The sequence below is a fragment of the Moschus berezovskii genome, chromosome 15, assembly GCF_049115385.1.
Source record: "Moschus berezovskii isolate FMDL1 chromosome 15, NW_MosBer_1.0, whole genome shotgun sequence".
Taxonomy (NCBI): Eukaryota; Metazoa; Chordata; class Mammalia; order Artiodactyla; family Moschidae; genus Moschus; species Moschus berezovskii.
This window is the reverse complement of record NC_142474.1, coordinates 30,647,645-30,673,990: the sequence shown is the minus strand read 5'-3', so window position 1 is coordinate 30,673,990 and position 26,346 is coordinate 30,647,645. Positions and strand designations below refer to the sequence as shown.

Here is a 26,346-nt window from a genome sequence, read left to right as displayed (position 1 = left end):
GGTGGCTCTTTTGAGGCCAAGTGGGGAGGGTCTGTCCAAGACCACCCCATACAGACCCACAGCCCCATCCATCTGTCCGTCCGTCTGTCACACACGCAGACAGACACACATCCAAATGCACAGCGTTCACACACAGACCCTGAGCCCCCAGAGCCGGCCCCTCCCCAGGAAGTCCCAAATGTTGGACAAGAGGCACTTGTTCTCAGCAGGGCTTCCTGGCTCGCGGGAGCCCTGCCCGCCCACAGGCTGCGATTCTCCGGGGCCACACTAAGCGCCTTTATTCAGGGGAGACAGAGCAACAAAGCACCTTCAGCTGGCTCGGGGCGATGAATCTCCTCCTGTCCCGATGCCTCGGCCTCGTCCTCCTCCACAGTTCCTTCCGATTCATCAGAAACAGAGGCGTCCTTCACCTCAGCGTCTTCGCTGCCGTCACTGTCCACGCCGTAGCCCTCGTCCAGAGCCAGCTTCAGCGGGGGTGCCTTCCGCTTGGACCCCAGGTGCTCGGCCTCGGGGCCCTCTAGCTTCCTCTTCTTGGCCAGAGGGCAGCTCTGCAAACTGGGAGGGAGGAGGCCAGGCCACCTCCATCAGCATCTCCCAGTCCCCCGACCCTTCACCCTCTGCAGCACTTCCCCTATCCTGAAAAGTTCTCTTTGCCTCTCATCACCTCCCTCCACCAAAATCCAAAAGCAAGACTGGCAGATCGATGTGTTCAAAATTTTACAGTAAGTGTCCACATTAAAAAGCACCAGATTGTGTTTTAAATTTCACTTCCTGCTTGTCTGGGGAGCCCTAACCTCGGGGGGCCCTGTCCATGCCAGAGTCACCCGCTCTGGGATGGCTGGGGATGGGGGCTGGCCCAGATTACTCTGCCCCGTGCCCACCGCCCCCAGGAGCACCCAGGGCTTCCTTTTCCACCTCCAGACCCTTCCCACTCTCACCCACCCCGTGAACTGGGCACCACAGTCAGAGGCCCCTGAGGTCCAATGGGACCCTGGGACCCCCAGGAGGACAGCAGTGAAAACGGTCACCCCACCGTGTGCTGGCTGTGTTCTGAGTTTGCCCACAAGGCCTCCTCTGGTCTCAGAGCAGCCCCACTGGGGAGACACCCAAAAAGACTCGGGGTTGCAGGGGGGGCAACCAGAGCTCATCAGCCCAGAGCAGAGGGGGACAGTTCTAGACCCACAGAGGGTCGCAGAGCAGGAGATGAGCTCCACCCCCCACAGCCCAACCTCTTTCCCAGGAACCCACTGAGGGCCCGCCAGCTCCTCACCTTCGGTGCCTGGAGTATTTGCCACGGATATGCCCCGAGCCTGTGCATCCGGGGGTGGGACAGCTGGGAGGAGACAAGCAGGAGTAGTCACCTGGGGGCAGCCCCGTGTGGCATGGGGACAGGGTCAGAATCTCAGGGTCCACCCCAGACCATCCCCCCGGGGAGTAGAAGATTGCCTCCAAACAGTTCATCTTAGGACAGCTGCTAGTAGTTTGCAAAAATTAATGAAATAACTCACCCCATTTAAATAAATGAATGGCTCATTACAGTTTCATGAGTGTGTTTAATTAAAGCTCTGTGTATACGAGATAAAGGCAGGATTCCTTTTTCCGTGATGAGTCTCCCCACTGCAGGCAAGCCGCCACCAGGTTTTCATGGGCCTGGGGAGCAGGGCCCTCGAGGTGCTCCTTGAACCAGCACCTTAGTCTGGCCCATGGGCAAAGCACAAACATGGGATTCTCCGTGGCCTTCACGAGGCTGTGAGGCCCGGCCAAGACTGCCCTGTGCTGGCTCACTGAGGTGGCGCCCACAGACAGGAACAACTCTACAAACATGCAGCCTTGACCTAAGTCACAGGATCCCGCTGGAGGTAGGCGTGGTGTGGTGGCAAAGACCCCACTCCATAACCTGCGCAGCTCGCACCCCAGGGACAGAGGTGAGAGCCCAGGAGTCCCGCTCCTTCCACAACTTCTGTCTGTCCACCAACCAGACTCTGGGAACCGCTCATCAGGGCTTGGCCCACCCCACACATTTCCCTGCGAGTCAGCTCCCGAGGACTGTGAGGCGCTCAAGGCCAGTGTCCTGTGGGCCTGGAGGCATGTGCAAGGACCCGGGACAGCAAGGAGCTGACATCACCCTTGTGGAGCAGCAGATGGATGCTGGCGAGATGGAGAGGCCATGGTGGGAGGAGGGGCAGCCCCAGCTCCTCCTGGGAGGGGTCACTCCAAGATGCACCCCCATCCAAGGACGGACACGCTTGTCATCACCAGGTCTGAGCCCCCACCTCCGATCAGGCTCTCCCGGAGCCAAGGAAGGAAATTTGTGTGGACAATGACACCTATGGGCTCCTGGGGCCCAGAAGAGTAACCACCGTGGCCTCTGCCCAGACACACTGATTGATCACCCACTTGACTACAGAGGACTATGGGGCCCCACCAGCTGGCAGGCCACCCTGGCTGATAGACCAGCGAGAAACAGAACAGTCTGTTCAAGTGGAGCCCTGTTCCCCAGCTCAGTTGCAGCCTTTGGGAGAGCCAGGGTCTCTGGAGGGGACACACCCTGCAGCCCCCAACAATGGCACCACTGAGGCTGATCTCCGGGCTCTTAAAAGGAGAGACGAAAGGAGACAGGGTGGAGAGGAAGAGGAAAGGGGTGCGGGGAGGGGAACACACGGACTTTACTGTGCGTTTCCTTTCCAGACCCAGAGGACTTCTGCCGCCCACGGCCTCTCATTCTGAAATCCATGCCCCACACTCGCTGCCACTTTCTCGAGTACTAGCGTTAAGACTCCACAAAAGCTCCTTGTTATTGGGGATTTGAAGCTGAGGTCCCAATTAGTCGATTAATCAGAGTTAATCAGGCAATTAGGTGCCAGCTGCTGTGGTACTGGCACTACCCCCAAACACATCACCTGCTCAAAGCCACACCTCCGCCCCCCAGTTCAGAGGCGCCTGGCTTCCAGCCCCAAGGGCCAGCACCTCCCAGGGCAGCAGGCCAGGCGTGCGCCCACGTGTGCTGAGCCGCCAAGGGGCACTCTGGGAGAGGAAGCGGAAGAAACCGCTCCCTACGTGGCAGCCAAGAAAGCACCCATGGAAAGTGACGTGAGGCCAGCCAGGGCCCCGGGGTGCAGTGCCAGCAGGTCACCCTGTGAGCACCCTGTGCTTGTAGGGTGCCCTCCATGTGCTTGGGGCCAGAGGGCGGGGTGAAGCACCAGCTCTGGTCCAGGCCTCTGGAGCCTAGCCCCCCAGCATGGGGGACACTGCTGAGCCCTCCCCCAACTTCCCAACCTGATTCCAAGTGTGACAGAGGTGCTCCCAGAGGGCCTGCCTTCAGTTAGCACTGAGTGGTGTCAGGCAACGGCCCAGGGGGCTCTGAACATAAACAGTAGGTCTCAGGCCAAGGCAGAGGAGCCCATCCCAGCAGAAACCCTTTAAGGAACTGGATTCCCTCCAGCCCCTGGAGGCAGGTAGAGGGCTCCCTACTCCTGTCTGTCCCCTCAGTGGGAGCTGGCTGGTGGCTCAAGGAGAAGGCCCTCAGGTGAGGACAGGCGGGCTGGGAACCAGGGTGCGGGCAGGACAGATAGGTGTCTCTCGTGGAAGAGGGAGATGCCCCAAGGGTGCTCCGAGAGGGGCCCACCCACTTCCTTTCCTTCTATCCCGCCTCCCGCAGCTATGGGACAGCCGATGAGTCCATGGAGACAAGGGACAGGGTCTACTAGTTCTCCACTGGCACAAAGGGAAAGGCCAACAGACTCTCATCTTCTCTCAGGGACTCGCCTCAAATCAGAGCAAGAACTGATGGGCTGCGGGTGGGAGGGGGCAGCTGAGAGTCCTGCTCGGTCCTGGCTTGTGTCCTAGCAACCACGATGTGACAGCAAGCTGCTCCCGGGGTCTCTGCTTGAGTGGAGGAGGGGGCCACTGTGGTGGGGGAGGGAGCCCCACAGGCTCTGGGTCCACAGGTTCAAGTCCACAGAGTAAGTCCCACGGGGACAACTTCCCTGTGACCCGTCCTCCCATCAGGTGATTCCAAAATAATTCCTTTGCCGTCCCAGGGCCAAGTCTGCTCCATGGGTCATTCTTCCTGTGCCAGCACGAAGGCCCCACCACAAACGCTCTGCCAGAATGGGGGCTCATCTGCTTGTCCCACCACAGGACCCACTGTGCCCAGAGGAGGAGTCCGGCTTGCAGCACCTGTCCCTGCCCACAGGCTGAACACGCAATCTCGGTGCATTGCTCAGGCCTGAGAAGCATGTTCCAGGTGGACCACATATGGCTCCTTAGCACAGAGGAGCCATTTTCCTCTGAGCATCAATTCTTCGAAATGGGAAGGATTGCTGAGAACATTGTCGCTAGAACATTTCTCCCATTTCCCCATCAGATTGCATACGGGTCTCACCCTGACCAAGTAAACAGGGTGAGACCACGAGATCAACAAAGGTGGACAAAACCTGGATGGCCACACAATCCCTTACACTGGTTGTGTACACAGATTTCAAAACAAATCTGTTTTGGGGTCATTGCTTCAAAGTTTCAAGAGAAACAAGCCCTTTGGTTTGCCTTTCCAACTTCCTCCCTTACTGTGTCTGTTGCCAAAAGTAACTGCTGTGCACAGCCTGTCCTGTGCACAGCCTCCTCCCCCTTGCTGTCCCCAGGAGGTCTCAGGTGAACATCGCATGGCCCCAGGGGAGCAGCACATCCTCCGGGAGACCTACTGTCCAGCCTGTGCTGCCCCGAGCACCATACAGGGTCCCTCCAGGGGCTCACCCACAGGCCCCAACCCTCCAGGCAGCTCCCAGAGGCCTGGCTTGGCTTCTGTCCCCACCCACCCCACCCTCCAGCCATCCGACCACAACCAGTCTTTGTGTAGGAGGGTGTGTGATTCAACTCTTCTGACTGCATGAACTCTTACACTCTGAGCCTCAGTTTCTCCGCTTCACACGGGGGCCACACCACCCCCAGTCGGTGCTTCCATGAGAGTCCCTGAGCTCAGACGGCATGGTGCAGCCACTGCAGCACCTGCCACCCAGGGGGCTCTGAGCACCCCTCCCAGACACTCTGCCCTCCCACCTCCACGTTACAGCCTCAGAGGCTAGAGACATGCTGGCATGTTTGGGGTCCTCATTTTCCTGACTGGCAAAGTTCAACCACTTGACTACTGCCTGATTAAGAATAAGATGGGCCAGCCCCAGCTGTGCTCACTGTCCAGTGAGAGACTTCACCCCTGAGAATATGGACATGGCTGATGCCCTAGGCCCCCCGCAGCTCTGTGGAGAGAGTTACTCCAGGCAGGGGCAGTAGCCCCACAGAAGAGCAGCCCCTCCCTCAGTGTCTAGAAAGCTCTGTCTGTCTCCAGCCACCAGTCTGGAAGCCCACAGACCTGCCATCGGGGTGTGGGTGTCATGCTTGACCCCACCACATGGGCAGAGCAGCCCCGGGGGCAGGAGGGAGCACTCAGAGTCCCTCCATCCCTCCAAGTGATCTTGGGCAAGTTACCTCAGTCACAAGTTGAAGTCTGGCCCCAGCTCCCAGGATGTTTATAAAATTGGACCAGGTACAATGGGGCCCTCCCTTCCTTCTCTAGTGCTCTGACACAGATGCATTGGCACGACCCCTCTTCAGAAAACGGGGGGTGTGGGAGGTTGGTACTATTGGCGACTCTCTGGACACTGTTCACCAGAGTTCTGCCTGGGCAAAACAGCCCAGGGCTGGCAGGGAGACCCGAGGAAGAGCCTAGATCCACAGAGCCTCTGGTCCAAAGGCCAAGTGGGTGGTGCTGGGTGGCCCGACACGCAGACACTGCGGGGGGCGGGGTGTGGTCTCTCTGGCCTCTCCCCACGCCCCACACACAAAGCCTTTAGCCAAGCCCAGGACAGTTGCCAGCAGACAGGGAAGTCTACCTCCGGGAAGAGGGCCGGCCCTTCCTGCTTCAACCAGCAGAGCCCTGTGCATCTGTCCTCCCGCCTGCTCAGGATGTGCCCCGTGAGACCGGCCTGGCATCTGGAAAGTCACAGAGCTCAGCCGACACAGGCCACTGCTGCTCTCCGTCCAGTGGAAGACTCGGGCGTGGGACAGCTGGACCCTTGTCTCTGGTCAAGGAGTCACAAGACGGCACCTTGTTGCTGGTTGAGGACCATGGTGACAGGAGGTCCCAGGGACCAGCTGTCAGCACCTCTGTGCCCCTGCACAAGGCTGGCTGCATGGTGGCACCAGGACGCGGGTCGAGAGGACAAGGCAGGGTGAGGACAGCTGGACACAGGCCAGGAGGGAAGGTACCTTGTCACAGAAAGCAGGGCGCTCAGGGGACAACTGGTCAACTCCAAGTGCCCAGCAGGCCATTTAGGACAAAGGGGGTCACTGGCAAGCACCACATCTTACCTGAGGTCAGCTCCTGTGGGCTCCAGGGGAGCTGAGTGAGAGAAAGAGAAACAGGGAAGTAGAATTCTGTGCAAGTAGAATTGAAAAGGCACACTGTCCTACAGCATAAGTGGGGTGAAGCATGGAAGCAATTCCCCTGAGACCTGAACCCTACGTTCCCTGGAATATCCTCCTGGGATCTAGTGAATCCACGGTCCCCCCAAGCTGGTGCCCCTGCCAGACCCTCCCTGGGGGCCCCTGAATTTACAGACTCACACAGAGGCCCCACACAAGACAGGCTCTGTGGGCCGTCCAGGCAGGACAGGGTCTCTTTCTCTAATTGCACGTAGAAGTCAGTGTCTGGTCAGAAACCCCCCAGCAGACACATCTGGACAAAGAAGAGAAGGTGGCCCAAGCAACTGGTCCCTCAGGGATGGGCCACTGGGCAAAAACTTCAGAAGTCCGGCAGACAAAAGAAGCTCGGGGCGCCTGGCCCCTCCTTGAGCGCCACCCATACACAGGAGCAGCATGTACCCCATGGTGTTGGGGAGGAGAGGCTGGCCAAGGGGTTGGGGCTTGATCCTGGCAGAGCAAGAAGGGTCTCAGTCCCTCTCCCCACCCCACTGCCAGTTCAACCAATGACATCCCCACCCCCTCCAGCACCAAGACTAATCTCCTGGAGCAGAGAGACTGGTGAGGCAAGGCTGGCGGCCTTTCCTTTCCAAACAGAGCAGGTCTAACTCAGCTTTGCTTCCCCCTCTGGAGAGCTGGGTCTGCTGCTCATTTCCATCCCAGCAGGTGCCTCTGGGCCTAAAGCCTCCCTTATAACCCTCTTAGGCAGCCCGAGGCTGAGGAGGCCTGAAGCCACCAAGTACCTGAAGCCCCAGGTGCCCAGAGCAGGGGAGGCACATCCCAGGGCTAAGGCACTGCTCCAGGACTCTATTCTCCTGAGGACAGCTGCTGGGAGTGGCATTTATAGCTTCAGGACCCGGCATTCTCGGCCAGAGTCAGCTGGGAGGGGAGGGCAGCACTCACCTCGGAGGGCCTTGGATCTTGTACGAGCTCTCTTTTCATCATTTTCTAAGCTCATCTGCAAGTAAAAACAACCGTGCTGTTAACAGGACCCAGCAGAACCACCCCTGTGTCTGCAGTGTGGCCTATGCCATCTTCTGGCTCCAGCATCGCTGGTGCCTGTGAATCTGACCCAGGAGACAAGGAACGGCTCACAGGGCAGGGACGACCTGAGAACCAGGAGCAGCAGGTGAGGCATGGTGCTTCTGGGCGGAGACCACGGGCCCGAGCGTGTCCCCAGTCTCCTGCCCCCAGGTTCACATCCGAGGAGGAAGCCTCACCCACTAAACATTTGTTACTGTCACGATGCAACACACGGTCTCATGGTGACACTGCCCGCCACTGACTCTGACCCCACCACGCTGAGAACCAGGCTTCCACCCACAGCTGTTGATCCTGGCACAGAAGGGCTATCTGGTTAGAAACAGGCACCTGGGACCTGAGCGGAACTCCATGAAGCTTCCAGTGGACGGCTCCCTCTCTCTACTGGGTGCCATCCAGGGAGATCCCGGGGACACAGCCTGAGTTTGGGGACCTGGCCACTCCTACATGAGATGGGGTACTCCCCACAGCCAGGGGTTTTCAGGCAACACTGTCCAGTGGAATAGAGTGTCAGTCACCCAATCATTTAAACTTTTCTAAAAGCCACCTTAAAAGCATAAAAAGAAATGGGTGGAATTGATTTTAAACCTTACTTAGCCTGATCTATCCAAAACATTATCATTTCAACAGTATAAACAGAAAAAATTATGACTAGGATCATTGTTTAGTGATAACTCTTAGAGAATCCTGCACATCTCCTGGACTCACAGCTCATCTGAGTTTGATCAGCCATGTGCCACGGCGCTGGCTCTGGGGGTGGGAAGGAGTCAGGGGTGAGAGCCAGGCAGGGGTAGGAGAGCAGGCTGAGGGATCATCTGGACCCAACCTGCAGGTCACCCTCCCAGAGATGCCAATTCCCCCAGGGAAGAGTGAGTGGAGCCCTCGAGGGGGGTTGGTGCCCCACACAATCCAGACCCTAGTGTCACCCAACCACCTGCCCGAGCCCATCAGAGCTCCCACCCCCCATTCTCTGCCCCAGACCCATTTCAATGGGAATGCTGCCCACACTGTCCTTCAGGGAGGGGAGGCAGAGCCCTGGGAGGAGAGGGATGAGCCCAGGGGCACAGGTCGTCACAGAGAATCCTCAGCCTGGGTCCGGGCAGGAGTAGGAGGGGCCTTTACCCAGCCGGTGTGCCCTGTGGCCAGGAAGGGGAGGCAGCCGCCCCACCTTCCCGCCACTACACGGCCATCCGAGCAAAGCCAGACGCCCAGAAAGGAGCAGCAGAAAGGGGCTTTGTCCCCCAGAAACCAGCACAGGTCCAGCATCTAAGGTCCAACCCAGGAAGGAAGAGAGGGACCCTTTCCATGGAACCCCCAGTTCATAAGCTGGAACTTGCAAAGTGAGCCCCCCTGCCCCCAAGCAGTACGAGCATACATGTGATTAGTTAAGGACGAAAAATCACGACCTGGGGTAATCCTTGCAGCCGTCGATTGCAGGCAGTAGAGCTGAGAGCCATGCATTTACAGCCTCCCAACAGCACGGAAGACAATTACTATAATTTCTATTTTTAAAGCGGAGGTTCCCCATGGACCAATGGCTCACATTTAAAGTGAAGAGAGGAGCAGGTGTCAAAGGGACTTCATTACATTTATGAGCCTTCAAATGTCGTCTGCGCGAGCCCAGCACAGTGGCTTCCGATGCAGCGGCACAAAGGGGCCGAGCTCTGATTGCCCAGCCACTCTCAGCCGAAATGCAATCTACACCTCTTTTTTTGTCAGTTTTCCCAAGGAAATTGGCAAGCATTCTGCTGGGTTAAAGCGGGCCTTGGCAATTTGGATTTCCTGCAGATAAATTATTCAAAGAGCACAGAATGGAGAGGGCTGCAGGATGCGTGCGGGCTGCTCTCACACTGGGAGCTCACGTCGACGAGCTGACAGCTGTGCCATTCATTCTGCCGAGCACCTTTCCATTTGCAATTTATCTGCATCAAATGGTCAATAAGTGAGAAGTTCTCCTCAGTGCCCAGAGTTTTGATGTAAAAAGGGAAAAAAAACTGAACTAAGGGAGAAGGAAATGGCAACCCACTCCAGTGTTCTTGCCTGGAGAATCCCAGGGATGGCAGAGCCTGGTCAGCTGCCGTCTATGGGGTCGCACAGAGTCGGACACGACTGAAGGGACTTAGCAGCAGCAGCAAAGGAGGAAGAATGAGGGTTAGCCTTTCAACATGAGCATCAGCTGTAAGAACCAGAAGCCACATCAACGTGCAAGCAGGTAAACCTTGATTTCTGAACTATTTGCCTATCTCCACTGGACTTACCCTGCTTTCCTCCTCCAAGGGAGGCTTTCATGTCCTCTGGCCCACAGCACACATGCACCCACGTGTCGGTGGGCAGCACCGCTCGGCCTGCTGGCTGCACCACCTCTGCCACCACAGGAAGATAGGCTAAGACACTGAAACACTTCCCAATTTTTCACTGATTTATTTTTGAAAATTCTTCCCCTGTTCCAAGAACAAACCAACCATGCCTGTTTCTGAAAAGCCCTCACGTAGCTGAGTGGCCTCCTGCCTGGAGGGTGAAAGGCCCCTGTCCCAGCCAAGCAGCCTCGACGTCCCCCACAAGGGGCCAGAGGCCTCTCAAGGACAGGTCTGCGCCATCTGCCACCAGCTGCCTCTCCAAAGCTGCCCTGCACTCCCCAAACCCACTCTTTGCTCTGGTTAATACTTCAGCCATTCTGGTTTCAGTAGGAAAACTACAGAAGAACAATTTACAAACACTAGCACTCCCTGGCCACATCTCTGGACCAACAAGAACAGTTTCTTTGTCCTTCCTCTGGACCTGCCTTAATGTGTCACGAGATGGTCTCACTCAAGAGAGTGGCGATGCTTGGTTCTGTTTGTTTATTTGTTTGCTTTCCTGTTTTTAATTTCTTGGGGCTGTGCATATGGCACCTGGGATCTTAGTTCCCCAAGTGGGGATCAAACCTGCACCCCTGCAGTGGAAGCCTGAAGTCTTAACCACTGGACCACCAGGGAAGTCCCTTGCTTTGTATTTTTTAGTAAATCGTGTAAGCTCTTCTCAAATGTAAACAGCTCTCACATGACCAGCCCCTTTTGGACCTGTCCCACGGCACCCTTGCCAAACCTGAGTTGCCCGAGCTAGACGTTTACACACTCTGGGACCAAGGTCCTGTTGAGTGACCTTGAATCAGCAGCTTCTTGGGCTGTGATTGTGAGGACTCCAGGAACACACAGGACAGAGTGGGCTCTCCCCCAGGAACATCCAGTCAGGCCCAGCGGGCTTTGCACCAAACTTCACCTTTTCCCCAGAGGTCTGCCCACCCCCTGCCTAGTTCAGGGACCCGGTGGTGGCTTCTAGAGGGGTGCCTCCCCCATCCCTCTGTCTGTCTGTCTCTCTAGCTCTCTTTCAATCTCCTTTCTTCCTGGTTCTTCCCAGGCCTTCACAACTGAAGAGCTTTCCATCTCTCCACCCGGAAGCATGTCCCTGCCCATCCGCACACAGCTAAGGGCTGGACGACAGACTCCATGCTGGAGCCTGGCCCTGGATGTCACCTGCCTCTCCTGCCCCTGCAGGGGGTCCTGGCCTGAACAGCACCAGCTATGGGGCCTGAGGCAGCCAGTGTCTCACCCCAGGGAAGGGGGGATGTCAAGAGGAAGGAGCTGCTCAGCCAGGAGCCCCTTGGATGGGGAGGCCCCATGGATCAGCGAAGACCTGAGGACATTTCACGGAGGGAGGCCTCAGGAAGCGAGTACCTCTGACCCACAGAGAAGGTGCACCCCTGTGTGGCCAGCACCCCTTGGGGGTCAGGCCTGTGTCCTCCCTCTTCACAACCCCTCTCTCCCTCGCCCACTGAGCCTGCTCATCTCCACCTGAAATAAGCTCACTGGTTCATGTTTTTGAGGTCAGTGTCTCCCTGTAGAGACCTCATTCACTGCTCAGGGTGTATTATGTAAGGTCAGACAAACAGGTAGACAGACAGACAAATGGGGACAATCGGAAATATCTACTGAGATCCTGGAGCTGGGAAAAGTGGCCAAGACCATCAGAGCAGAAACCAGAGCCCTGAGTCTCAGGAGAGTCCAGGCCCCTGAGGCCACAGAGGACCCACACCGGCCCTGGGCTGGAGGAAACAGGCCACGTTCCATTTTACTTAGAACACATCCAGAAGCCTGCAAAGCTGGGGAATTAGAATGAACTTGGGACAACTTTTTAAACATACAAGATTATTTGAGTGACACAGTCCTTTTTCCTCTGGGAAGACCCAAAGAAGGAATTCTGCTGACTCCCGAGACCAAGCAACCTGCCTAGAAGGAAGGGATGACTTTGCAATGAGGAGGGTAGAGATACCTAACCGAATGAAACCAAGGGGCGGGGAAGGATGGGGCAGAGGAGGACACGATCTGGTCCTGTGTGCACAGCCAAGAGCGCCTCCAGCAGGCACATCACCGTTGCATAGCCTGGGGGCAGAATACTGGGCATATCCACATTCCCACATCTGGGGAGACATTCCCCTAAGGACATAAGAACAGCTGTCAAGTATGTCCCTTGCTCCCTCTCCCTACCAAGCCTTCCAGCAGGATCCTCCTCAGCCCCAAGCCCAGGCAGCCCCAAGAGCTGCCCTCTGCTGCAAGACGTCCTACCGTCTCAGGGACCTCCCCTTCAGCACACATCCTGCTCTCCATTCACTGTCAGCTGAGGCTAAACCACACAGGCACACCTCTGCACCTCCCGACAACCGCCACAGGACCTCTGGTTCCTAGCGGTGTCCCTCCTTTGGGAACATCCCAGTGTGTATCTGAAATTCTCTGACACTCCACCCATTGTTCAATCCATAAGCAGCTGCATAGACCAGCCCTCTCCTTGGGTTGTAGAAAAGACACCCCACAGAGAATTATTTAATACCCGTCTTGGGAGGGACTCTCCTGACATCTCTAAGCATGAAATCATGGCTCACTGTAACCCCTACATTAAAATTATAGCTATGTAATAGACATCCTGATAAAGCAGCCTTGTCTGGGCCCATCTGTTTAAAACTTCAACATAAATGGAATTGCCAACTTCTGAGGGGTAGCAATCTAGCCACATCCAGTGAGGCGGGTCAGAGAGCACATCCAGTGCTACCCCTTCCCCTGTCAGGAGTGTCCACTAGGGCAGGCAGTGAGTGAAGCACCAATGCATTCACTATGCTCCTGGGTTGCATATCTCTAGCCATCCATTGAACACCCATAAACTGGGGCCCAAATACTTCATTCTTCAAGGTCAAGAAGCGGTTGACCAATACCTACCCTTTTCTCCTTCAGTTAAAAAAAAAAAAAAAAGCCCAATGCCCAGCACTTTCACAAGCACACAACATAATTCTATCAGCCACTTCCACACCCACCTATGAGCTGTCCACATGCCTGGTGCTGAACTCAGAGTCCAAGCAGCTGTGATTGCCTCCCACACAGGACTTCTCCAGACACGAGCTCCTCAGCTCCCGACTTCCTTCTCAGACCAGTCCTCTGTTGTGTGTGTTCTGCCCTCTTGTGCCCCCATCCCTTCTCCACCTCCTCAGTCTGACGGTGCCCCTGGCGCCAGCCCCACAGTCCCTCCTTCTCTGGCCCACTCTTGGGTCTTAGCTTCTCTGTTCAGAGCAGCAACTAGTGCCTTATCTGCCCAAACTAGAGGAAATGGCCATAATGGAGCAGCTGTGAAATGCTGGCCCTGGGGGAGAAGCTGAGCACAGCCATTGAGCTTTTCCCCAGCAGGTCCCACACCCTCCAAACTTGTCACGCCTGAGCCATAGGCAAGTGCAGCCTTCCTGCCCATCACATCCACAGCACCAACCACTGTGGAGACAAAGCAGCCAGAGCCCCTGGACTCAAATCAAGGAGCATCTTGGTCACGTGATCTCTGAATGCTTGGGGCTGGATGGGTGAGGCGAGTGCCGCATTCAGTCAGATGCAAATTTAAGGGGAAAGCAAAACTAAGTGATCAAGTTAGATAACAACTTAATGTAGCATTTTAGAACATCTAAATCAATGCAAATATTCCATGAGGAACAAAAGAACAAAGATTTAAATAAAGACTGGGCCGGCATTCCTGGCTTTTCCTTTTGCATCAGACTCAAACATGGCTCAGCAAAGCACTGATGGTCACACAGGGATAAAAGTGTGAGTGGAGGAGCCTGAGGCAATGCGAGGATAGACCCATCCCTGTACCTTCCAGTCACCAGATTCAGGAGGAAAGTGTTGGGCTTTAAGAGAAAAATACAAGCACCCTCAGAAGAGGTTACCACTTCAAACTTCACAGCCCTGCCCATCTGTACTCTGGGCCACCACTTCTTGGTGGCCATGCTCTGGGTCATGGTTTGGATCCTTCATGTCAGAGTATATGAGAGGTCAGAATCTGAGATCTGGGAAGGGATGCCCACCAAGCCTGTTGTCACCCCACTTCCATCTCTGAGAGTCACCTGAACCTGGGGACCTGGCTTTGCCAGAGCACGTCATGGGGAGCAAGGACATCCAGAATTACAGGCTTGGTGCAGCTGTAAGAGCATGTGATGTTTGGGCTTGGAGCACCACTGCAGGGTGGAGATTCCAGGCCACTCCACCAGCCAGATCCAGGCAGGTATGAGCAGGGCACCACAGGCCCCATTTGGGAAGATGGCAGTAAACCAAGCCAGCAGACCTCAGGAGTTCCTGCAGCAAAGGCTGCCCAGGGAGAACAGAGAGCAGGGACTAGTGTGCCTGGGGAGCCGCGAGTGATGGAGCCTCGGGGCAGAGACTGGGCAGGCAGGACCTGCTGTCACAGTTTAGTTTTAGCCTACTCGGAGTCACTTTTCTTCCTTTAATGTTAAAGTGCTCAGATCATCGACAGTCCTAGCCCCCACTTACTCTTCGCCTAAGGTGGACTGATAACAACTAGACCAAAAGTCGCCTCCACACTCCAGGTCGAGGAGTTAGAAGGACTCTTGCCAAGACCCAGCGGCTCAGACCCAGGGGCTGCCCTCCGAGTGCCTTACCTTGCCGTGTCCACCCAGGAAGAGTCTCGGGGTCCTACAGCTGTCGGTCTTGTCTCCGTGTGTCCACCTCTGACTCAGAAGCTCACCCCGGAACTCATTTTCTGAGAGTCAGAGAAAGAAAACCTAATGAACAGCGGCTCAAGGGGAGAAGTAGAGAAACTTGGCTCACTCTTATACACAGCAATTGTACCGCGAAGACCCAAGGTCATGGCCCCACGGCTGTTTCAGGGACAAAAGACAGGAGCTCTTTGGGGGAAATCACTCTCTGTTTGGGACACTCCTCAGAGGCTTCTAGTGCCCACACCCAGAACCATCACCCTGGCTGTGGCACTATTTTATGGGACATGTCAGGGAGTGGGGGAAGATTTCCTCTAACTCGGCCACTCTGAACAGGGGGCTAGTGCCAGTCATGTGAGGCCCAAAGCTTTGCCTCTGCTTTGCCCAGGTGGCCGGCATCTTTCCTCTCCTTCTGTGTCTGCCTCTCTCTAGGGCAGTACCTCCAGTTAATATTTAATTCCTCACATAAATTCACACGTCAAAGCAGAGGCTAAAGGCATCATCTGGGCCGGACAAAGAAATGCATTGTGTACCTATTCCCTGCACGGCACTCCCTGTTTCCATGGCAACCAGCTTTCTACAACAGCAGCTTTCAAAGGAAGGTCACGAAGTAACCAACAATAAAAACAGGAAATGAATGTTACTGCATTTTTCTTCTCCTTGGAGGTGAGTTTGGCTCTGCTAAAGGCAGGTCAGGCTCAATGCTGTCTCACCCCTCATCTTTCTTCTCACGTTTTTTGAGGTGCATTCCCGAACACTACTTTCCTCTAACTTCACTGGTCCTGTCCCGGGCAGCCCTGTGGCTTCGGCCACAGTGTCCTCTTGTCTGGAAATGCCTCCATCTATTAAAGGGCCTCCTGTGACTCCAGTAGCACAAACAGAGGGAAGCAGATGGGTTGGCAAACAGCCTAACGCATCACCTTCAGAGGAATGGGTTAAACCACCTGCTGTGGGCACCTACTGGATGCCTCACCCTCACTGAGCTGCGGGTCACCTGCAGGGCCCTGAACTCACCCTGAACAGGTGAGCACTGAACTCAGCCCGAGAGCTGGGAACTGGACATCTTGGGCCGGGTACCTCATGGTCATAGCAGGAGGCGAGAGGAAACAGGCCCATCTACACCTTGACAGGAGTTGCCTAGGGCCCTGGATCCCCAAGGGGTGTGTGGCAAACAGCAAGGGTGGTGAGGAGGGAGCAGATAGTCCCCGTTAAAGGGGAGGGAAGGAGGAAACTCGGGAGATGAGTCAACAAGGATGGCTCTGATCATGGGGTATGTGCACACCTGAAGACAGGGATGAGGACCCTGCCCCTCATGACAGAGTGACAGTGGAGACCCTAATCCCCAGCCACGAGTGGGGATCCCTTTCCACATGTGCCTCCTACGAGAGACCCACACCCTGGGTTGATCTGCCAGGCTCTGGTGAAATTCCTCGTCATGGTGACATGTAAATAGTGGTTAACCCTGGCAGGCCTCCCTGGGAATTGGAGGGAAGGGGCAACCTGAGATCTTTGAAAGGGATGGTTCCCTCCTTATAGACCCCCAGCATGTGTCCGAAAAGCGGTCCAACCGCAGAGAAGCCCAGCAGTGGAAGAGCCAGGTCTGTGCCAAGGGCCCTCTGTGTTCTGCCAGGATAGAGCCCGCTCACAGAGGCCTCTTTACTCTCTCCCTGGGAGAAGCCCTGTTGAGGGAATTCTCCCCGTCACGTACATTCCCCGTGGTCTGTGATGTGTCCGCAGCCCCACACCTGCTCAGGCCTCACACAAGGGCCTTAAAGACACCTGCCCCAGCATCACTCCCTCACAACAGCACTGCCCCCAGGGTGCAGGAGGCACACAACACAAGACCAGAACCATGTCACGAGGATCCATGATTGACGGATTCCTTCAATCAATCCTTCCTTTTCCTGGGAATCTTTTGATAGCAAACCACAGTCACTATAGTAAAATGTGACAGGGCTTCTCCTTTGCTGGGAGAGACCGGGGGCCCTCTTGGTCTCCCACTGGGCCCACATATGTCCCCACCACAGACCAGACCCCTCGTGTATGGATGCGTGGAGTAGAACAAAGATGCAGTCCAGCCCGGCTGCCACAGAGGTGGCACTTGATGCCCCCCCACCAAGCCCAAACCATGGCAGAGTCCCCGGGCCAAAGGAAGGCCCTGCACACAGCAGGGGGTGCCACCCGGGTGCCAGCAGTCGTGCTGCCGGCGGACATTCAGCCCATGAAGGCAGTCCCCATACCTGCACCTGCCCTGCCAGCCACCATCTCCATCACAGGGTGGGAGGAAGAGCCATCGGAGACTTAGAGTGCCTGACACATGGGGACCGCGAGGAGGGCTGTCTCTGTCCTCATTATCAGGAATTGGCAGTGAGGAGGGTTTTCCTCAAGACCCCTGTCTTTGGGCTAGGCGGTCTCTAGTGAGTTCTGAAGCCCTGCTCCCAGACACACAGAGCAACGGGGCTCTGTTGAGTGGCGAGGACAGTGGCCTTGGCCGTGATGTCCCTTCAGGACCGCCTGCTCCATGTTGTCCCAGCATCTGACCCCACCCAACTCAGTTTTGCAGGACTCTGGCAGACGGACAAGCTCAGAAAAGCCACCAGGGTCCATGAGCAGCCTCATCAGAGCCACAGGGCAAGACATCTCCCTCCTGGGGGCAGAGTCCCGAAGGACGCCCAAGCTCAGGGCCAATCAGGGTTGGATCAGGCACCCCCAACACATGCCACTTTGGCATGTAGACTGTTTAGCTCTGGAAACAGAGACCCTGTGGGCTCACGAGAAACTCCTGTCAAGATGTCTTCAGGGTCGTCACTAGATTCCATGTCTCTGGTGACCTGCCTGTCATCCAGCAAGCAAAGGGGTCGGTCTTCGCTTGGAGGGCGCCCATATCTTGACTCTCCCATGCTCCTATGGGTGGGACCAGTCAGACCCTACCTTCCCCCCACTCTGTCCCATCCTGGCTGAGCCCACCTCTCCCCCATGGCTTGACAGGCTCTTCTTTCCACTGTCAATTAAAGTGTCCTTAGGGACATCCCTGGTGGTCCATGCAGTGCGGGACACAGGTTCAATCTCTGGTCAGGGAACTAAGTTTGCACGTGCCACAGAGCAACTAAGCCGGCACACCACAACTAGAGTCCATGCACCAGAGCAGATCCCTGTGACACAACAAGATCCTTCATGCTGCAACTGAGACCTGACCCAACCAACAAGTGTTCTCGGAGTAGCAACCATAGCCCGTCTTCCGCTCAAATGTTTGCTCATCCCCCTAACTGTCCCTTTCCTGGGACTTCTCAACTCTTCAACAAGCTGGAGGCATCCACATTCACAGAGCTCAGTCTGTCTGGATTCCACACCCCAGACCCAGGGTTCCACGTCTCCACACCCTTCACAATCTGATTTCTTAAGTGACCCCTGATGAGCTGACTCTGGCCCCACTCCCCACGCCAGCTCATAGCCCTCCACCAAAGCAGCACCCTTGAAAGGTCTCCGTAAAGTCCTGGTCATCTGCCCATCCTGTACCCACACTCAGTTCTTCCTTCCTCCCCTGGGGTGCTCCAGCCCCATCCCCAGCCTCTCCTCCTTCTGCTTCACTGGCCATCCTATCACCTCCCCTTCTGACTCCTCCCCTCCCTGTTCTCAGTCTTTGGCTCCTAGTCCTGGCCCAGAATTCGGCCTGTTATTTTCTGAATTTCACCAGTATCTGACCACTTTTGGCCTCTCAGGCTGTTTCATTTGTGTCCAAAAATTGATAAGTTACTTCTAAAATTGATATGGCAGATGCAGGGACATAGAAAAGCCAAAATAATAAAGTTGGACCCAACTCATATCATACGTAGAAATTCACATAATAGATCAGAGATCTAAACATCCCAGTTAATACTCTTAGAAAGCACAGGAGTAAATCTTCCTGACTTTGAGTTAGGAGTGGTTTCTTTAATACAACACAGAAATCACAAGCAACAAAAGAAAAAAATGTATGAACTGTACATCATCAAAGTTTAACACTTTTAGAAGTCAAATAATACCATCAATCAAGTGAAGAGAGAACCCACAAACTGGGAGAAAACATTTGCCAATCACATACCTGATAAGGGACTTTTATTGAGTAGGGAAAGCCACTAGGCCATTCAGGTATGACCTAAATCAAATCCCTTATGATTATACAGTGGAGGTGACAAATAGATTCAAGGGATTAGACCTAGTAGACAGAGTGCCTGAAGAACTCTGGACAGAGGTTCATAATATTGTATAGGAGGCAGTGACCAAAACCATCCCCCCAAAAAAAGAAATGCAAGAAGGCAAAGCGGTTGGTTGTCTGACGAGGCTTTACAAATAGCTGAGAAAAGAAGAGAAACAAAAGGCAAAGGAGAAAGGGAAAGATATACCCAACTGAATGCAAAGTTCCAGAGAATGGCTAGAGGAATAAGAAGGCCTTCTTAAACGAACAATGCAAAGAAATAGAGGGAAACAATAGAATGGGAAAAAATAAAGATCTCCTCAAGAAAAGTGGAGATATCAAGGGAACATTTCATACCAGCATGGGCATGATAAAAGACAGAAACTGCAAGGACCTAACAGAAATAGAAGAGATTAAGAAGAGGTGGTAAGCATACACAGAAGAACTGTACAAGAAAGGTCTTAATGAACCGAACAACCATGATGGTGTGGTCACTCACCTAGACATCTTAGGGTGTGAAGTCAAGTGGGCCTTAGGAAGCATTACTACAAACAAAGCCAGTGGAAGTGATGGAATTCCAACCGAGCTATTTCAAATCCTAGATGATGCCGTGAAAGTGCTATACTCAATATGTCAGCAAATTTGAAAACTCAGCAGTGGCCACAGGACTGGAAAAGGAAAGGTCAGTTCTCATTCTAATCCCAAAGAAGGGCAATGCCAAAGAATGTTCAAACTAGTGTACAATTGCACTCATTTCACACGCTAGCAAGGTAATGCTCAAAATACTTCAAGCTAGGTTGCAACAGTATGTGATCCAAGAACTTCCACATGTACAAGCTGGGTTTAGAAAAGGCAGAGAAACCAGAGATCAAATTGCTAACATTCATTGGATCATAAAGAAAGCAAGGGGATTCCAGAAAAACATCTACTTCTGCTTCATTGACTGTGCTAACTGTGGAAAATTCTTAAAGAGATGGGAATATCAGACCACCTTACTTGTCTCCTGAGAAACCTATATGTGGGTCAAGAAGTAACAGAGTTGGGCATGGAACAACTAACTGGTTCAAAATTGAGAAAGGAGTACCACAAGGCTGCATATTGTCACCCTGCTTATTTAACTTCTATGCAGAGTACATCATGCAAAATGCTGGGCTGGATGAAGCACAAACTAGAATCAAGATTGCCAGGAGAAATATCAACAATCTCAGATATACAGATGATATAACTTTAATGGCAGAAAGTGAAGAGGAAATATAGAGCCTCTTGATAAGGGTGAAAGAGGAGAATGAAAAAGCTGGCTTAAAATTCAACATTCTAAAAACTAAGATCATGACACCCAGTCCCATCACTTCATGGCAAATAGAAGGGGAAAAAAGTGGAAGCAGTTGCAGATCTTGGGCTCCGAAATCACTGTGGATGGTGACTGCAGCCACAAAATTAAAAGACATTTGTTCCTTGGACAGAAAGCTGTGACAGACTTAACGTATTAAAAAGCAAAGACATCGCCTTGCCAACAAAGCTCCGCATAGTCAAAGCTATGGTTTTTCCAGTAGTCATGTGCAAATGTGAGAGTTGGACCATAAAGAAGGCTGGGCGCCAAATAATTTATACTTTTGAATTGTGGTCAATCCTAAAGGAAACCAGACCTGAATATTCATTGGAAGGATTGATGCTGAAGCTCTAATACTTTGGCCACCTGATGGGAAGAGGCGATTCATTGGGAAAGACCCTGATGTTGGGAAAGATTAAGGGCAGGAAGAGAAGGGGACGACAGAGGATCAGATGGTTAGATAGCATCACTGACTCAATGGACATGAATTTGAGAAAACTCTGGGAGATAGTGGAGGACAGAGGAGCCTGGTGTGCTACAGTCTATGGGGTCACAAAGAGTCGGACATGACTTGGCGACCGAACAATAACAAATTTAGAGTACAGAAATAAAACAAATTAACCCAATTTTAAGGTGGGCAAAGGGGAATTCCCTGGCAGGCCAATGGGGCCTTGGCACTTTCTGGGGAACTAAGATCCCTCAAGCCATTGGGTGTGGCCAAAAAGCAAAGTGAACAAAGGATTTTAACAGTCATTCATCCAAAGACAGCATTTAAATGGTCAATAAAAACTGCTCATCATCTAGTCATCAGGGAAACACAAGTCAAAACCACAACATGATCTTACTGCACAACCACTAAAATGGCTATAATTAAAAAAAAAAAAAACAGACAATAAGTATTGGGCAGGATGTGGAGACACTGGAGCCCGTGTACCCTGCTGGCAAGAGGATAAAATGGCACTGCTAATTTGGAAAGCAGTCTGGTGGTCCATCAATATATTAAACATAGACTTACCACAGAATCCAGCAATTCTATTCCCAGACACAGATCCAAGAGAAATGAAAATACGTGCCCACACAAAGCCCTGTACACAACTCTTCATCACAGGTTTATTTACGCTAGCCAAAAAAAAGGAAACAACCCAAATGTCCATTGCTGAATGGACAATATAAAATATGACCGAATGGTATTTAGCAATAAAAAGCGGGTAAACCTCAACACCATCAGGTTCAGTGGAAGAAGTCAGACAAAACGATCACATATTGTACCGTTCCTTAGTTACAGAATGTCCGGAAAGGGCAAACCCACAGAAACAGAAATTAGATTAGTGGTGCATAGTCTTGGGGAAGGGGCAGCGAGCCCCGCCTCCCACCCCCCACCCACCGCCTGCCCCCGGAGACTCTTATATGGGAAGAAGGTCTAGTGGGCTGCCTTTAGTTCTCCCAGCCTGACTTCTGTGAGCCTGTGATCGGGGGCCCACCAGGAGAGCCAGTTGCAGCCCAGGTAGGGCTGCATCCAGGGGTATAGGCAGAGGATGTGGAATGGGCCGTCGGGGGCAGGGAGAGGTGTCTCAGACCCCACCCCACCCCACAACCACTCTGGGGACACAGGCCAGGAGAAGACCAGCGCTTCTGCACAGCAGCAGCACCAGGGCCCAGAACGCCACACTCAGTCCCCCTCCACCACATCAGGACCCTCCTCCCACGACCAGCCAGCCAGGCAGACAGGCCCTGAGTCCCACCTGTGTATCTGGCCTGGAGAGGCCAGACTCCTCAGCTCTCCAGGCTTCAGGCACCCTTGGAAGCGCATCACCCTGCCCTAAAGCCGTGAAGTGACCACACCCACTGAAAGTCCGGGCCCTGAAATCCAGTACAGTCGTCCCCATGTCTGCAGGGTCTGCATCCATAGAGTCAACCAACATGGATGGAAAACACTCCCTCCAAAATTCCAGAGAGTTCCAAAAAGAATACTTGATTTGCAACAATTTGCACAGCGTTTACATTGTGCTGTGCTGTGCTGTGCTGTGCTTAGTCGCCCAGTCATGTCCGACTCTTTTTGACCCCATGGACTGTAGCCTGCCAGGCTCCTCTGTCTATGGGAATTCTCCAGGCAAGAATACTGGAGTGGGTTTCCATGCCCTCTTCCAGGAGATCTTCCCAACCCAGGGGCCGAATCCAGGTCTCCCGCACTGCAGACAGGCTCTTTACCACCTGAGCTATTAGGGAAGCCCACGTTTACACTGTAGTAGGTGTTATTAGTAACCTAGGGATAGATGGTCTGAAATATAAGGAGGATGTGTGTAGGTTACAGGAAATACTCCAGCATTCCATACAAGGGACTGGAGCATCCATGGACTTTGGAATCCTGGATGGGTGGTCCCAGACCCAATCCCCCGTAGAGTCCCAAGGACAACTAAATAAACACAGCTCCCACTCAAAAGGAAAAATTCTCTCCTACTTTCATGTCAATCCTCGTTCACCAACCCAAGAGAATAAAAACCCTTCCCAGACTGTCTCAAAAGCACGCTCCCCACTGGACACTAAGAAAGTTAGCAAGGGACAGGGAAAATTATCTGCAAGAAAAGCAAAGCTTGTATGAGAAATAATCTGGTGTGTGTGATTGCCCTAGCAGTGAAAATAAATGAATAAAGATGACTCTCAGCATCACGCGGGCAGCTGGAAGCAGCAGAAGAGTCTGGTCCTGAGGCTGTGAGTCCTGCCGGGTCTGTCCTGCCCCACCCCATAAATCTACGGTCCCGGGCAAATGGGGCCCCTGAAGGCCCGACCTGAAGTGGAGTGTAAGGCGTCCTTCGAGAGTGCGTGTTGGAGCCCATGGGCACGGCAAGCGCGTGTGGAAGGATAAGGAGCAGCCCAGCACAGAAACTAGGCTGATCAAATAATAAGCATATTAAGGAGCCTGATTTCTCACAGCAGTGAGGAAGGAGTTACACATGTGGAGAGGGAGAAATCTAGAATGTATCCTGGGGGGGAATTGGAGTCAGAGCTTTCAGGATGAACCTGTGGTTTTCAAGAAAACCCAGGGGTGTGTGCATGTCACACACATGTGCATTAAAAGTCTGGGAGCACATCCACACTAGGTCCAGGGGTGGCTCCAGGCCCGAGTCTGGAAGAGCTCAGAGAATCACACGCACATCAGAAGGACACAGTTGCCAGCACTGGACAATCTTAGCATCAAAATAATGATTATAATCCAAATGGATAAAATAAATCGTAAGTCTACTCAGAGATCAATAAAAAGTAATAAGTTGGTGGTTTGAGGAAGAATTCAGCATTTCCCCCCAAAATAACTGGGTTGGCCAAAGAGTTTGCTTGGGTTTTCTGTAAGGTGTTAGGGTTAGTGGAAAAACCCAAATGAACTTTGGGCCAACCCAATACTTATTCATTGCAAAGGGGAAAGTGTTGTTGCAGCTGGAGACACTGGGATGGCAACACCCAAACCAGGGAAAGCGCTACAGTGGACATCGCCAAGACAAGTCTCGCTTGCCCAAGACCAACACAACATGTGGTCCCGAGCCCACTGTTGAGACACTGTCGAGGACCCGACGACCCAAATGACGACCCTAGTGATGGTGGTTCTAGGAAAACTCTTCGTTGGAAACCCCTCTGGGTGAAGGGCACAGATTGGCAGAGGTACCACCAGTGGGTCAGAAAAAACAGTTTGTTTTGTATCTGAAAAGTTTCTGAGAGTTTGAGATTGTTTCAAAAAACATCTGGGACTTCCCTGGTGGTCCAGTAGCTAAGATTCCAAGCTCCCAAAGCAAGGGGCTCAGGTTCGATCCCTGGTGAAGGGACCCCATGTGCCACAACTGAAGATCCCACTTGCTGCAACTAAGACTCGGCACAGGTAAATAAATAAATATTTTTTAAAATAACATGGTTGGGGGTGAGATTTCAGTAACAGACAGTCATGGAGGCATCTGTGATGAGAACTTGAAGCTGAGCCCCAGGGTCTCCTCAGGGCCCTCCTGCTTCCCAAGTCCCAGGACTGTTCCTAGAAGACAGCAAGGCTGAAATGTCCTGGGTCAAGCACCTGCTGGAGATCCGGGGACAGCCAGGGCAGGGCAGGCCCTCCGGGGAATCTGACAAGCCTGGAAATCCAAAAGGGAGTGGCACCCTTGCCCTGGACACCACGGGTCCTGGGCCGGGAGTAGGCGGGTGGGGTGCCCGGCGAGCCCAGGAACGCTGACCTGGGTGGCCCCTTCCCCTCCCCCATCCCCACCGCCTTCTCTGCTCCAGGCCTGTCTGTGACCTGGTTTCCCGGGTCTGGAGGCAGCACTGCTATGCCACCCATCGGATCAGCTTTTGGCAGGAAATGCAAACAGGACTGATGGGGAAATGAGGGCAAGTTTTGCTCTTTTTCTTTTTTCTTTTTTTTTTTTTTTGCTGGAATTCAGAGAGAAGTAAAATGAAGACTTGCTGAGTGGAGCAAAGACAGACCTGCTTTTGCTGAGTTTAGGTGAAAATGAGAGAAGTGGGGGCAGGGGAGTCGGCAGTTCCATCGCTCTGCACGTTTCTCATTATTTTGCTTCTAAATCAGCCTCGCTGGTGCTTTCTCTATTCAATAAAAGCCAAACGCAAGCCACGTCCCCTAATCTCTCCAACAGCAGCTCACTGCTGAGAAAATAATATAGATGTAACTTCCAGCATCGTACACTTTCTTTTCCATTTATATGCAAATAGTGACCTTTCACCCAGGCTGTCTCAAAGAAGTGTTTCCTTAAAAATGCAAATAGCATGTTGCAGGCTGACTGTGGCTGAGTCTTTCTTATATGATTATTATTATTTCTTTTAAACTTACCCACGCTGTAAAAACAACAGCTAAACAGCCAGGCAGTAATGATGACTTTTCAAACCCCATCACAGGACTGGCTCTCCAGGCAGCCTGTCAGGGAGCCTGCCAGCAGGGGAGGGCCCCCTGATGATGAGGGATGGGGACCCTCGCAGCCGCAGGGCGGGCTGAGTGTCCTGGGAGAGGCACAATGGTGGGAGCCAGGACTCGGGCGCCCGGGCAGGTGCAAGGGAGCGGGAGCATGGGCGGCAGGCTGTGTGCTCCAGGCAGGCACACAGGATTTCAGAAAGCCTGAAAGCCTCCCCACACAAACGGAGTTCAACACCAGGGGTCAGGACAAGTGATCCTCCATCCGGGCACACACGCCTCACCCCTGGATGAGGAGTCAGGGGCAGGCAGCTCACGGAGAGCTCTCTGCTTCTCTCAACCCCTGAGGCCAAGAGGAATGAGCAGGACAGGGGGCTGTAGAAGCCCAGGAAACAGGCACAGCACTGGTACTCATTGCATGGGGGCGCTGGGCTGGAGGCCTCTCCGCACTCCCCTGACCCACTGACCAAGTCAGGACGCAGGCCAGGGAGCAGCCAGGGAAGGTGTCAGTCATGGCCTGTGCCCACCCACAGCTCCCAGGGTCCCCTGAATTTCCCCTGCAGGCGTCAGAACTATCCAGCCCAGGAGAGGGAAAATGGCCACTTCCCCCTTCCTGGAAACCACACTTTACTTAGGCTCTTGCAGTTAACTCAACTAGAACGGGCTCTCATTGTACAAACAGAATAAAACCAAGCTGCTCCAGGTTCCCTTGAGGCCTGTCTCTGCCCTGGCTCACGTCCAGTTCAGAAGGAGAGGGAACCAGGCAAGAGGGTGGGAGGTCCAGGCAACTCCAGGGCCTCGCAGCCAGAGGGAGGGGTTTCTGACAGTAGTCCACTCTCCTCCTACCCCCATCCCTCTAACTCCAGACGTGGAAGCACTCCTGTCTGGGGGAGGAGAGTGAGCCCAGGGGGGTTGACGTCATAGCCCCTGACCCAGGGCTCAGAGTGGCCCCTTTGCGGTGGCTGGTTTTCGGGGTAGGCATGGCCAGCAGAGATGCCCACCTGTCAGCCTCCTGCACTACTCAGGGACAGCCCCTCTCCTGCCTTTAAGTGAGAAATATCGGGGGGCTGCACATACTACCTTCCCAGTTTGGATGGGCTCGCACAGCACACAGGACATCAGCAAGGCAGAATGTGAAGAGAACGCAAACCACACCAACCAGAGGCAGCCGCCTCCGAAAGGCTCTGGGCAGTAAGGGGTCCATCACCGGGAGGGGGCATGTTGGGGTGGGAAGAGCCCCCCCCAGGCCCTGTGCCCCCCACCCGCACACTCGCACTGACATGCATGCTCAGGAGCAGTCAGAATGCTCTCTGGGATGGCATCAGGGCAGGAATGGGACTCTGACTGTCACAGCAGAGCCCATTCTGGGTCCCCCAGACACCAGAGGTGCAGGCTGAGCATGAGACCGC

At 53.8% G+C, this 26,346-nt stretch overlaps 1 protein-coding gene across 2 annotated transcripts in view; it reads right to left on the bottom strand.

The window, feature by feature from the left end:
• Nucleotides 1-14,580, bottom strand: part of MYT1 (myelin transcription factor 1) — a 44,852-nt gene extending 30,272 nt beyond the window's left edge. Inside the window, exons 1-5 of one of the 2 annotated variants that reach the window (XM_088844403.1) lie at nucleotides 14,480-14,580; nucleotides 7,378-7,432; nucleotides 6,364-6,394; nucleotides 1,271-1,333; nucleotides 308-555 (exon numbers count right to left, since the gene is read on the bottom strand). In XM_088844403.1, the coding sequence (XP_088700529.1) occupies nucleotides 308-555; nucleotides 1,271-1,333; nucleotides 6,364-6,394; nucleotides 7,378-7,432 (397 nt within the window). In that variant the 5' untranslated portion in view covers nucleotides 14,480-14,580. The remainder of the gene's footprint in view (nucleotides 1-307; nucleotides 556-1,270; nucleotides 1,334-6,363; nucleotides 6,395-7,377; nucleotides 7,433-14,479) is intronic. The other variant, XM_088844404.1, reaches the window with a different exon arrangement.
• Between the last annotated feature and the right edge of the window lie 11,766 nt (nucleotides 14,581-26,346).